General features: G+C 39.1%; 1 protein-coding gene across 5 annotated transcripts in view; it reads left to right on the top strand.

Annotated features, from left to right (window-relative positions):
- Nucleotides 1–13763, top strand: part of Stat3 (signal transducer and activator of transcription 3) — a 60553-nt gene that overhangs the window by 23222 nt on the left and 23568 nt on the right. For 4 of the 5 annotated variants that reach the window (XM_076871425.1, XM_076871429.1, XM_076871428.1 and 1 more), the window contains exons 2-4: nt 8858–9010; nt 10140–10284; nt 11733–11831. In XM_076871425.1, the coding sequence (XP_076727540.1) occupies nt 8883–9010; nt 10140–10284; nt 11733–11831 (372 nt within the window). In that variant the 5' untranslated portion in view covers nt 8858–8882. The remainder of the gene's footprint in view (nt 1–8857; nt 9011–10139; nt 10285–11732; nt 11832–13763) is intronic. The other variant, XM_076871426.1, reaches the window with a different exon arrangement.

Consider the following 13763-nt stretch of genomic DNA (forward strand, 5'->3'; position numbering starts at 1 on the left):
TACTTGTAGTAGTAATTCACTCCAGTGGGTAATTAATTGACTACATATTTTTTGAGCATCTAATATGAGCTGGAGACTATGCTGCAGGCTGAGAAGGTGGCAAGACATACTAGTAGGCAAAAGCTGAGACTTTTCCAATCCTCATGGACCTTGGAGTACTGCAGGGCGGTTGCCACTCCAGTAACAGAGGCCCAGTGATGGTGTTAGAAGGAAGGCATGTGCGAAGGCCTGTGGCAGGAAGGAGCTTGGTGTCTCTGAGGAGTTGAAATAAGAGCCAAGTGAGGGCCAGGAACAGCCAGCAAGCAGTGGCAGCTGAGAGAGGGGCAAGGCCAGCCAGGCTATTTGTCATTTTAATAATGCTTACAGATGTACTGAGTGCCAGCCATGTCCTAAGAACTTTGCAGTAACTCAGTCAGTTACTACAATGATTCTGCCTGTGAATGTGATTTTCACCCCCTTTTTTCCAGATGAGAAAATGGAAGCACAAAGAGCATAAATAACTGGCAGTAGGTTGCATACTAGTGATGGAGTCAGGATTCAAATTCAGGCAGTATGGCTCCAGTATCCACACTATCCTTCCTTCATAGGATATATATCATACACACACACACACACACATTTTTTTTTTTTCAACCTAAGAACAATGCTTGGTGGGGTTTTAAGCAGGGAGTGTCAAGATCATGTTTACACGCTGAAAAGGTCTCTCCAACCACACTGTGGAAAAAGGCCTGGAGGGAAGCAGGCAGATGTTCCAGACCATTAAAGGTCTGGTGCTGGCCCAGGTGTATTTTGGCTCTTAGGTTTCTGGTTGATTTTCTTTCAACTTGACTCCTTTCCTGAGAGGGAAAGGCAGGGTTCATTAGTCAACTGGAATACAAACCCTGGATGTTTGGTCTTTTTTGGTTAAATGTCAACTTTCTTTTATTACAGCATTTATTCTTGGTTGCAGCAACCCTAATATCTTGAAGGAATCCAGAGTGGTTGTACTTTATAGACTAAACAGTGTTTAGAGGCCATCCCATTGCCCTCCCTGTGTTGAGATTACTGCTGTGACATTTCTCCAGTGAGCATTTAACCTTCATTTGGACACCATATGTAACAGGAACCTGGAAGATTGTCCCTTAATTCTCCCTTTCTCAGACTTACCTTGCCCTTCAGTCACCAAGCCTGGTCATCCCTACTTTCTTTTTTTTTTTTTTTTTTTTGGTATTGGGAATTGAACCCAGGAGTGCTTAACCACTGAGTCACATCCCCAGCCCTTTTAATTTTGTATTTTGAGACAGGGTCTCACTGAATTGCTTAGGGCCTCACTAAGTTGCTAAACTGGCTTTGAACGTGTTCTCCTCCTGCCTTAGCCTCTGGAGTCACTGAGATTACAAGTGTGTGCCACCACAACCAACATCCCTACTGCTTCAGTTATCTCCAGAAAATGTCTACCTCAAAATGTTTCCTACTATCTTTCACCTTGATTATTGCAGCCTGAGGTATCTTTCTGAAATGTAAATGGAGCTGTCATTTGTGCTTAAAACTTTTCAGACTTCTCAGTTGGAAGGAAGTTCAGATTTCTTAGTGTGGCTTTAAGAGAGCCTTCTCCAAACCTCATCTCATGCCATAGTCTTTTTGTACAGTCTGTATAGTGTTCTGCTTTGTTACAGCTGCCTAGACCCTATCCCTGAAGGTTACTACTCCATAGATTTAGGCTAAGAACCAGCATCCGTCTTTTCAGAACTCCTCAGGTGATTTTGATGTGTATCCAGAGTTAAGCCCTGATCTCTACTCTGATCCCAAGCTTTTCATTTGGACTGCACATCAGTTAACATCATCTGAAGAACCTTTAAATTGCAAAACCCGATTCTCACTCTCAGAGATTCAGATTTGGCTTCTGCTTTTAGTTCCCAGACTTTTATTTTATTTTTTTTTAAATATATATTTTTTAGTTGTAGATGGATACAATACCTTTATTTATTTATTTTTATGTGGTGCTGAGGATCGAACCCAGTGCCTCATATATGCAAGGCAAGTGCTCTGCCACTGAGCCACAATCCCAGCCCAGTTCCCAGACTTTTAACCAATCAGTGTCTCTCCCTCCCTCCCTCTCTTTCTCTCTCTCCTCCCCGCTCCCCCCACCTCATTTGTTGCTGTTGACCCTTGTAATTCTAGGTGGAACCTCTATATACACTCCAAGGGGCAGAATTGAGAAGTGGATGTTATGGGGAAACAGATTCTGGTTCTGGAGTGATTGACCTTGTCATGTACAGATCTCCAATTATTTGAAGCTGTAATTTATCTTTTTCTTCCCTAATCTTGCTTCCTACTGTCCACTTCTCTTTATTGGCAAATTTGTTCCAAGTCTTGGATTCTTCACTCACTGATTTGTGACATCCCTGAATGTGTTTGGTTATTTTTTTAGAGTGCCATTTAAATTGTGATATACACAAAAGGAATAACATCCCAGACATGGGCCAGTTATAGGGAGACTAATAGATTCTTTAATCTAAGCACTGTTATATGTCTTAAAATACCATAAGATCACTTTGGATTGATATCATGGTCGACTTAGGGATTACTTGAAATCAACTAAAACTCCTCTATCCCTGAGTTGCAGTCCCAGCTTTTTATTTATTTATTTATTTATTTAGAGACAGAGTCTTGCTAAATTGCCCAGGCTGGCCTTGAACTTGCAAACTTGCAATCCTCCTGCCTCATCATCCTCCAAGTCACTTTTTTTTAAAAAAATATTTTTAGTTGTAGATGGACACAATACCTTAATTTTGTTTATTTTTTAATTTTTATGTGGTGCTGGAGATCGAACCCAGTGCCTCATGCATGCTAGGCAAGCGCTCTACCACTGAACACAACCCCAGCTCTCCAAGTCAGTTTTATGTGTGTATCACCATGCTTAGCTCTAAAATTCTCATAGTGGTTAATAGTAAGAATTCATCAGGGAGGTGGGGGATAAGGACTATTTGATTTAGGATTCCAGCCCCAAGGCTTTCCTCCCTGTGTGATATTGGGTAAATCACTTAATATTCTGTCCCTCAGTTTCTCCTGTGTAAAAATGAAGATATAAGTAGTGTCTATTTCATATATTGTAAGAATGAAAGGTGTCAATAAATGTATGTCAAGTGCTAATGGTGCCTGTCATGTGATAAGAAGTACTATGTAAATTATTTATTTATTTATTTATTTTTTACAGTGCTGGGCACTGAACCTAGGGACTCTCTACCACTGAGCCACACCACCAGCTTTTTTATTTTTTATTTTGAGAAAGAGTCTTCCTAAATTGTCCAGGCTGACCTTGAACTTGCTATTCTCTTGCTTAGGCCTCCCAAGTAGCTGGGATTGCAGGAATACACCACTCCACCTGGATTCCAGTTTGTTTTTAAAATCCTGCTTGTTCTTCATGAATCAGAGCACTAGATTTTCTTTCCTTTTTGCCATTTGCATTCTTGGTGGATGCTGCCTCTTAAAGTTCAGTGTAAACCTGATACATTTCATTCTTCATATTGCTGGATATGAACCAGATAACTATATAAATGGTAGTGATGGTGGTAAGACCTTACAAGCATGTTAAGAGTTGGAATTTTGGAGAAAAATAATGTTCCCAGCCTGAGATTCTTGAACTTTAACAAGGAGAAAGTGAAATAGTCAGCTTTTTTGAGTTAGGAGTTCTCCAGAATGTCAATAAAAAGTTTCTGGATCCTGGATAGAGTGCTGGCCTGGCATGAGACAAGCCATATGTTCAACCCCAGCATTGCAAAAACAATGAAAAACAGAAAAAGTTATTTCCTTTACTTCTCTGAGCTCTACTGTCCAGTGATTTAGTACTTCTTTTAGTATTTTTTAGTACTTCATATAAGTAGTGAACAAGTTCTCATATATCCTGAGATTCATTTTTACTGGGAAGAGTTAGTTTCTAACTTTAAAACAAATCTTATTATTTGTAATTGAACATATTGGAACATTACAACATTTATAATTTGTTTTAGGTTGGACATTCAAGTGTTAATGTTTTTTTTTTTTTAGGAAATCAAAATTAGATTTTTTTTTAAGAAATATTTTATTAGTTGTTGATGGACCTTTATTTATTTACATGTAGGGCTGAGAATCGAACCCAGTGCCTCACACATGCTAGGCAAGCACTGTACCACTGAGCCACAACCCCAGCTCCCTCAAAATTAGATTTATAACATACATTTCTTTCTGTAAAGGCAGATTAAACCTAAAAAGGCAGTCTTTTTTTTTTTAATTAATTTTTATTGTTGGTAAAAAGGCAGTCTTAAGCCTTATAAAGGTACTGTTTGGACTTGCAAACAATAAGATTATGTATTTACTTTATAATTGTACTTATTTTGAGTCAACTTTCTTTTTTTTTTTTTTTTTAAGAGAGAGAGAGAGAGAGAGAGAATTTTTTAATATTTATTTTTTAGTTTTCAGCGGACACAACATCTTTGTTTGTATGTGGTGCTGAGGATAGAACCCGGGCCGCACGCATGCCAGGTAGTTCGCTTGAGCCACATCCCCAGCCCGAGTCAACTTTCATTTGACATTCCCAAGTCTTTATGTCTAGGGTAATTATGAGTGGTTAAATCATGAATGCCTAAATAGTTAAAGCTCGTATTTAAATTTTGTGGACTATCTGCCATCCATGACAGTTTATCCTACAGTGAATTTATAAAGGTGAATATTTTTCTCCAGCCTTAATCGTGTTTTCTTTTTCTCATTTCCCTCTTCCTAATCTACTTTAAGGAGTTTACAGCCACCTCCAATCCTTTTTGGAATATTTTATAACAAGAATAAATAAAATAGAGTTTGCAAATTAAATAAATTCTGTGGCTTCTCAATTGGATTTGCAGGATTGTATTGAAAACACTAATAGAACCAGATAGCTATTTTGTGTGGCCTTTAAACAAAAATCTCTTTTCATAGAAGAATATTTACTTTAATCAGCTTTAAAAGAATATGAAGCGGGCTGGAGGCTGAGGCTCAGAAGTAGAGCGCTTGCCTAGCATGTGTGAGGCCCTGGGTTCGATCCTCAGCACCACATAAAAATAAAATAAAGATATTGTGTCTACCTATAACTTAAAAATAAATATTAAAAAAAGAATATGAAGTTATAATTAATACCATGATTCCAATTTTTTATACACACACACACACATATATACATACACATGTTCTAAGATAAGAAATTGCATCAACATATCAGTTGTAGTTCTGGACAGTAGGATGGTGGAAAGTGGGTGATTTTATCTTTTCTTTTTTTTTGTATTTTTCTAAATTTTCCACAGCAAACAGTATTACTTTTATCATCTTTTTAAAGTACCTTTTTTTTTAAATATATTTTTTTAGTTGTCATTGTGCTTTTTTTTTTTTTTTTTAATACGCAGTGCTGGGAAATGAATCCAGTGCCTCACACATATTAGGTAAGTGCTCTACCACTGAGCTACAACCTTAGCCCTAAAGTACCTTTTTAAGAAGACTGGTTTCTATGGAAATTAATACAGGTGTTTTTCTTTGTTATTTTATACTTTGGTTTCCTTAGTCACTACTAGGCTTTTCCTGATGGCAAAGGGGAACTAATAGTGTAAGCATCAGGTAGAATATGGGTAACTCTGTTTAAAATATTTGTATAATGTGTGGTTAACACCCAAAGAAGAATCTCCTGGAACAGAAATTATCTTTAGACCACTTTCTGTTCTAGATTATCGTATGCACCTGATTTCCACCCCCCTCTTTATGTTCTCTTACCTCTAGTGTGAATCCACTGGTGCATGGATGTGAAGTACAAGTCTCAGTTTAGAAAGAAGTGTTCTGAGTGATATAATGAATCCCCTTTGTAAGTGGTCCTGTGTTTTTCAACATATCCCTTGTTTTTTTTTAAGTATGTAAATGAGAGCTGTGACCTGGAACATTTTTATTAATCTTTATTACAGTAATAAGTTCCCCGAGGGGCAATAATTGTTTGTCTTATTGTTGATTGGTTATCCCCAAGAGACTGAGAAATTCCTGTTTCAAAAAGTTCACAAAGTAGGGCTGGGGTTGTGGCTCAGTGGTAGAGTGCTTGCCTACGATGCATGAGGCACTGGGTTCGATCCTCAGCGCCACATAAAAATAAAGATATTGTGTCCACCTAAAAAACTAAAGAATAAATATTAAAAAAAGTCCAGAAAGTCTTTAGTGACTTGCTGTTTCATTTTTCTTTTTCTTTTCTCTTCAGTTACAAAAAATAGGATCACACTTTACCTTTCCTTTATACACAAGCATCTGTTAACCTAAGCACTGTTAACCTAAGCCTAGTAAATGCTCTGAGAGTTAAGCCCCATGAAATGCCCTAACCAGGGCTTTGTGGAGTGATGGCTTCTCTTCCAGGTACCCACAGTGTACTCAGTGATCAAATTATGCATATCACCTTGTGTTCAAGGGTTTGATGAAGTGATTATTAAATCACAGATTTAGAGCCAGTTGGGGATGATTTTTTCACAGACAATGGGGCTAATCTTCTCTAAGGACATCCTGTTCTTATGAAGAAAGTTGGGTTTAATTGCCCTGAGGCTGCTGTTAATTAAATATGGTTTGTATTTTAGCAGCCTTTAAAGGAGATAACTATTTGAATATTTGACAGTGCTTTTCTTGGAAAGTAGTACATAAAATACATTATTTTTGGTGCTTTAATTTTATGGGAAAAAACCCTGCAGTGGTCTCTGGTTTAAGAAATAGCATTATTATTATACACTGGACCTCCCTTGTCCCCAACTAAAACATCCAAACTGCAGCAACAACAACAACAAAAAGTTTCCGAGTTATGGACTAAAACTTAATCAGACAGTTTTCAACAACTTATCATTTTTTTAAGGTATGTTATTTGAAAATGCAAATGTGCATATACGACTTCAACATTCTCCTATATTTGAGCAGGTGTACTAGGATGCAGTTTTATGGTTTTAACTCGGAACTTGAAGGAGTAGTCTGTAATAGCTCTGCATTTCTATCCAAGATACACAATGAAATATTCTATTTTTATGGATTTATAACACTGGAATATATGATGATAAACTGATAACTATTTCTTTGGGCTTTCAATTAGGAGAACCACCATTTCTTGGTTATGGTCTAGCAGCAGTGTCCTATAAAAATGGAATGTAAGTCACATATATGAAGTTAAATTTTCTAATAGCCATATTAAAAGAAGTGAAAAGGAAATGGCGACCTAATGTGGTGGTCCATGCCTATAAATGCCAGCTACTCAGGAGAATCCCTAGTTCAAGGCCAGTGTGGGTAACTTAGTGAGACCTTGCCCCCAAATAAAGAGGGCTGAGGATATGTGTTCAGTGGCCACAATGTGACCATACTGCTTGCTCTATAGAGTCTTGAGTACATTGGCATATGGTAGAATCTACATAAATTTCGCATACAGATCTTTATGTAAATAAGATCCTGAGAAGCAGACTGTAGATCTTGATGCTTTTGGTCTACTAGGCAGATTTTAACTTGGTCCTCATGTGAGTACTTTAAAAGAGATCTAAACCTTTGGTTTCTTACTGATGTTACTACAGCCATAGTTACAAGGCTTGGGTTTGGAGCCTGAGCTTTGACTAAGTTTTTGTTCCAGCTAGTGTTTGGTGTGCATGTCCCACTTCTTAGTCTTTGGCACTTACTTGTAGCTATTTTTAGATTTTCTTAAGACTATTTGTCAATCTGTATTGACATTTCTGTGACTCGAACTATTCACAGAGAGGACTGAAAGTGATTAGCTGGATTGGTTTCTCACACCTGAGCATTTTACTGGCATATTGGTGAAACCGGGAATGACTTGTATACCTGGTATTTAGCTCCCTTTCTTCCTCATCCCAGACTTAGAAATAAAAAAAAAAAAAAAATCAAAATTACTTTTTGTTGAGTGGGAGAATCCCAGGGCACTTGGCCATTTATCATCTTAAATGTGTAGACTTGGAATTAGCTCTTGGTCCTTCTTTTTTTTTTTTTTTTTTTTAATTTTATAATTGTAGATGAGAGCATGCCTTTATTTTATTCATATATTTTTTATGTGGTGCTGAGGATTGAACCCAGTTCCTCACACGTGCCAGGCAAGTGCTCTACCATTGAGCCCTAGCCCCTGCCCTTCTTGGTCTTTGTTGAACATCCACATCCTGTATTTTAATACACTGGGTATATTTTATACTTCATCTAAAAGAAGTGTTGTGGGGAAATAAAGAAAATGACATTTGCTAAATATCTGTTGTGTGCTGTGCATGGAGCTGGGAACTTTATAAATATTATCTCATTGGCCCTGAGGGGTAGGAAATGTGATCTTTATATTATAAATGAGGAAATAGAAATCTTGTACTTAAGTGATTTTTCAACTACACATATTTCTAGTAGATAATGGATTCTAAAACTTGGCATCATGTCTACTTGTTATCTTCTGAAAAAAAGCTATGTTGGTGGTACATACCTATAATCTCAGCTACTCAGGAGGCTGAGGCAGGGGAATCACAAGTTTGAGGCCAGCCTCAACAAATTGGTCAGAACTTGGTCAGAACTTGTCTCAAAATAAAATAAAAAACAGGACTGGGGATGTAGCTCAGAGGTAGAGCACCCCTGGGTTAAATCCCTAGTAAGTAACACACACACACACACACACAAACACACACACACTGATGTTCCAGAGACAAAGATTGTGAATATGTATCTACTGTTCTAATGTTCTAAACTGGGAAAAATATGTAGGATTCTTCCCAATGCGTCTTTTATCCCCAGTCATAGACCTGATATCTGTGTTGGGTAGATGGGGTATTTTCAGATTATTTACATCCACTGGGGCTTGTGGTGACCATATGAACACTTTGGTTTACAGTTGGGACCCCCCTGATTTCAGCAGGATGGCCCAGTGGAATCAGCTGCAGCAGCTAGATACACGGTACCTGGAGCAGCTTCATCAGCTGTACAGCGACAGCTTCCCAATGGAGCTCCGGCAGTTTCTTGCACCTTGGATTGAGAGTCAAGACTGGTAAGTCCTGCTGGGTGTGGTGGTGCATGCCTAGAATCCCAGCAGCTCAGGAGGCTGAGGCAGGAGGATCACAAGTTCAAAACCAGACTCAACAATTTAGCAAGGTGCTAAGCAACTCAGTGGGACCCTGTCTCTAAATAAAATACAAAAAAGGGCTGGTGATGCGACTCAAGTAGTAGTGTGCTTGCCTAGCCTGCATGAGGCACTGGGTTTGATCCTCAGCTACCACATAGAAATAGAATAAAGATATTGTATCAACCTAAAACTAAAAAATAGATATTAAAAAAAAACCCAAAACTCAGACTGCTTGGTGGTAGATGTGTTGAAGTTTCATTTGGATCTTATTTACTTGAGATCCAAAAGTATTCCTATACTCCAGTGATGTAGTAGAAATATTTTGAGAATTCCATTACAGATAGAAATTTGAGGGCTGGGGATGTGGCTCAAGCAGTAGCGCATTCGCCTGGCATGCGTGCGGCCCGGGTTCAATCCTCAGCACCACATACAAATAGAGATGTTGTGTCCGCTGAAAACTAAAACTAAATATTAAAAAAAAAATTCTCTCTCAAAAAAAAAAAAAGAAATTTGAGTCAACACATATGATTATAGGAAAGAGACACTGGGTAAGAGAAATAGATTCCATTCATATAGGAGATAATAACAACTATTTTCTTTAACATGTTTAGGTCCATCTATTAATTTTGATTTAACTCAGGCCTCTATTAATATGACCTATTTTTTTCAGAGTACATACCTGATTTGGTGAGGGGCCAAGATGTGATTCAGAGATGCTGGAGATAGGCCATTGCTTATTATACTAATAAGTGCTTATTTGTACTAATCATCCGACCACAGAGTTGATGAGAATTTAAAGCAAAACCACATATCTGTCCAATTTGCTCAAATATTATATATATACTATGAGAGGGGCAATAATATGTGGAATAATTGTTAATAATTATGTTGTTGCTGAGCAAGGAAAATGGAAAATGATAACTGGGTTATAGCATCAGGTTTGCCTTTTTTAAATCTCTCCTCATGGTGATTTCTGAGTGTGTGTGTGTGTGTGTGTGTGTGTGTGCGCGCGCGCACACCTAGGTTTCACAATTATTCTTATTGTGTTTCCTAGGGCATATGCTGCCAGCAAAGAATCTCATGCCACATTGGTGTTTCATAATCTCTTGGGTGAGATTGACCAGCAATACAGCCGCTTCCTACAAGAGTCCAATGTTCTTTATCAGCACAATCTGCGAAGAATCAAGCAGTTCCTTCAGGTGCGATGGGAAAATGTACAGGAGACGGTGGATCCGCAGAGTAGGGTGTTAGCTTCTTTCCTGGAAGAACTTCTTTCCTTATTTGGTTAAATAATGAGAGCCTATCAAAGGAGAAAGAATTAGCCCTTTCTCAATTTTCTGCATGCTCACCCTTAAGCATCATTACCAGAAATTTGACTTCTCATGTCACAGCTGAAGTAATAAATTGATTGTTGTAATGTTAATCATATTATGTTAGCAGGCTAGTAGCACCTACCCCTCACAAGAGGTTTGAGACAGGGTCTTGCAAAGTTGCTAAAGGTCTCACTGGATTGCCCAAGCTGGCCTCCAACTTGATATCCTCCTGGCTCAGCTGCCTAAGTCATTGAAATTATATGATATATGCCACTGCACCAGACAATGTTTTTTTAAAAGTTGTCAGTGGATCTTTACTTTATTTGTTTATATGCAGTGATGAGAATCAAACCCAGTGCCTCACACATGCTAGGCAAGCACTCTACCACTGAGCCACCACCCCAGCCCCCATTGGAAAACTCTTACTTTTATTTATTTACTTTTTTGGGGTACCAGGGATTGAACTCAGGGGCACTGACCACTGAGCAACACCCCCAGCCCTATTTTGTATTTTGTTTAGAGATAGGGTCTCACTGAGTTGCTTAGCACCTCATTGTTGCTGAGGCTGACTTTGAACTCTCGATCCTCCCATCTCAGACACCCCAGCAGCTGGGGGTGCAGGCATGTGCCACAGTGCCCAGCAATTCTTATTTTAATTGTTAAAAGTTTGATCAGAGCCAGGTTCTGTGGCGCACACCTGTAATCCTAGCAGCTCGGGAGGTTGAGACAGGAGGATCATGAGTTCAAAGCCAGCCTTAGCAAATGCAAATCAGTGAGACCCTGTCTCCAAATAAAAAAATACAAAATAGGGTTGAAGATATGGCTCAGTGATCGAGTGCCCCTGAGTTCAAACCATAGTACCAAAAAAAAAGTTTGACTAGAAATTGGCTGGGCATGATGGCACACTCCTGTAATCCCAGCAGCTCTGGAGGTAAAGGATTGCAAGTTTGAGGCCAGCCTTAGCACTTTAGCAAGACCCTGTCTCAAAATAAAAAAAAATAAGGGCTAGAGATTTGCTCTGAGGTAAAGTGCTCCTGGGTTCAGTCCCTAGTACAAAAAAAAAAAAGAAGTTTGGCCAGAAAGTTAATACTCCTAGACAAAATCAGGTACCAGGCTCATATGCTGTCTGTTATCATTGTAACCACCTTTCTTCTTCTCTTTTCCCGTCTTCCCCACTGATTTCTGCCAGGCTTTGAGGCCTTCAGCTCTTGTTTCACGTAGTACATATAAGGCTTTCCTCAGTTTATATAGAAATTAGTTGTAAGTTAACAAAATTCAGTCCACATCTCCAAAGTCCACTGCAGATTTTCATTGTCTTTCTCTCCTACATACAGAGTAGGTATCTTGAGAAGCCAATGGAGATCGCTCGAATAGTGGCCAGGTGCCTGTGGGAAGAGTCCCGCCTCCTCCAGACTGCAGCCACTGCAGCCCAGGTGAGACCCAGGAAGAAACAGCATCAGATTGGGAGAAACAGAAAATTAAACAACTGCACAAGCAATATTAACTATACTCGGAACAAAGGAAAAACATTTAAAATAGAGTAACCATAAAAATACACTGAAAAATACATTAAAAGCGTTATACCACCCATACTGCCAAAAAAGCCAACACCATGATTTTTTTTTTTTTTTTTGTACTGGGATTTGAACCCCGGGGTGCTTAACCACTGAGCCACATCCCCAGCCTTTTTTATATAATATGTTTTGAAACAGGGTCTCATTAAGTGCTTAGGTCTTTGCGAAGTTGCTGAGGCTAGCCTCAAACTTATGATCCTCCTGCCTCAGCCTCCTGAGTGGCTGGGCCACCCTTCCAGGCATTTTTTTTTTAATAGAACAATTTATTAAGGTGATAAAAGAAAGATCATCTAAGTCAACCTAGATTGTGGGGAAAGCATCATAGAAAGAGGAGGCTGTGTTTGAGCTGAGCCTTAAAACTAACTCGGACAGAGGATGAGAGAGCACTGGGCTCAAAGAAGATCGTGTTCAAAGATGGAAACATAAACACATATGTTCTTGGGAGCAGGGTAGCAAGTTCAGTATCTGGCCGGGTGAGGGGACCTAAGTGACTCAGGGACCACATGAAAGTGTTTTTAATTAGTCACACCTAGTAACTGGGCTTTGGAAGAGAAGTTCACCTCAAAGGCCAAACTCACTGAGTTTGAATCCTACTGCTTTACCACTTACTGTGCATCTTAAGAAAACTACTTACTCACTCTTCCTTTAAAGGGAACGACAGTGTGCCTACATCATAGAATTAAATTACTTCATACATGTAAAATGCTTGGAGTAGTATCTGGCACAGAAGTGTGAAATAAGTGTTAACTGCCTTTTGCTGCTGCTATTAATCAACATCACCAATATCACCACTACTGTGAGAAACGGGAACCCACTGAAGAACTTTCACAGAAAACTGTTATACTCAGATGTGGGTGAAAGAGAAGCTAACACTGATAACACTCACTGTTCCATACCTGCAACCTGAGAGACTAAGAGGCTTTCTGTGTGTATTATGTATTATGAGAACCTTCATGTCTTCATCCTGTTCCCCAAGGGAAAAAAAAACATTTTGGTTTAAGTCAATTTGAGTAGAGGCTCTAATTTTACCATGGGAGGTAGGAAAGCAAAAGAATGTTCTTAGTCCTGTAGGACCCAGGGTCTGAAAACTGTCAAAGGCCCCAATCTAGCCTCTTCCCCGCATCTCCAAGACACAGGGTCCTGCCAGGTTTCTCGGGCTGGTGCCAACTCCTGGGTTCGAGTAGTCTTCCTACCTTAGCCTCCCAAGTGGCTGTGATTGTAGGCATGTGCCGCTGCATATGGCTTATTTTTATAAATGAAGTTTTTTGGAACCCAGCCACGTTTATTCATTTATGAATTATTTGTGGCTGCTTTCATGCCACAGTAGCACAACTGAGTATTTGAAGCAGATACTGTGTGGCCCAGAAGGCAAAAAACATTCATCATCTGGCCCCAAGAGAAAACATTCACAGTCTCTGATAGAGAGCTATAAGTTGGATATTTATGGCCTCAGTCCAGACTTCATTCTTTTTTTCTCCATTTATATCATGTGGCACATTCTTAAATGCCCAGCATAGGTAAAAGCATAAAGAAATAGAAGAAAAGATACAATTTGCTGGGTGCAGTGGTGCACGCCTCTAATACCAGCAACTCCAGAGGATGAGGCAGGATCACAAGTTCAAAGCCAACCTCAGCCACTTACCAAGGCCCTAAGCAGCTTGTGATACCCCCATCTCAAAATTTTTTTAAAAAGGGCTGGGGATGTGGCTCACTAGTTAAGTGTCCCTGGGTTCAGTCCCTGGTACCAAAAAAAAAAAAAAAAAAAAAAAGTAATCCCTGCTATTTAGGGGC

Source organism: Callospermophilus lateralis, chromosome 11 (genome assembly GCF_048772815.1).
Source record: "Callospermophilus lateralis isolate mCalLat2 chromosome 11, mCalLat2.hap1, whole genome shotgun sequence".
NCBI lineage: Eukaryota > Metazoa > Chordata > Mammalia > Rodentia > Sciuridae > Callospermophilus > Callospermophilus lateralis.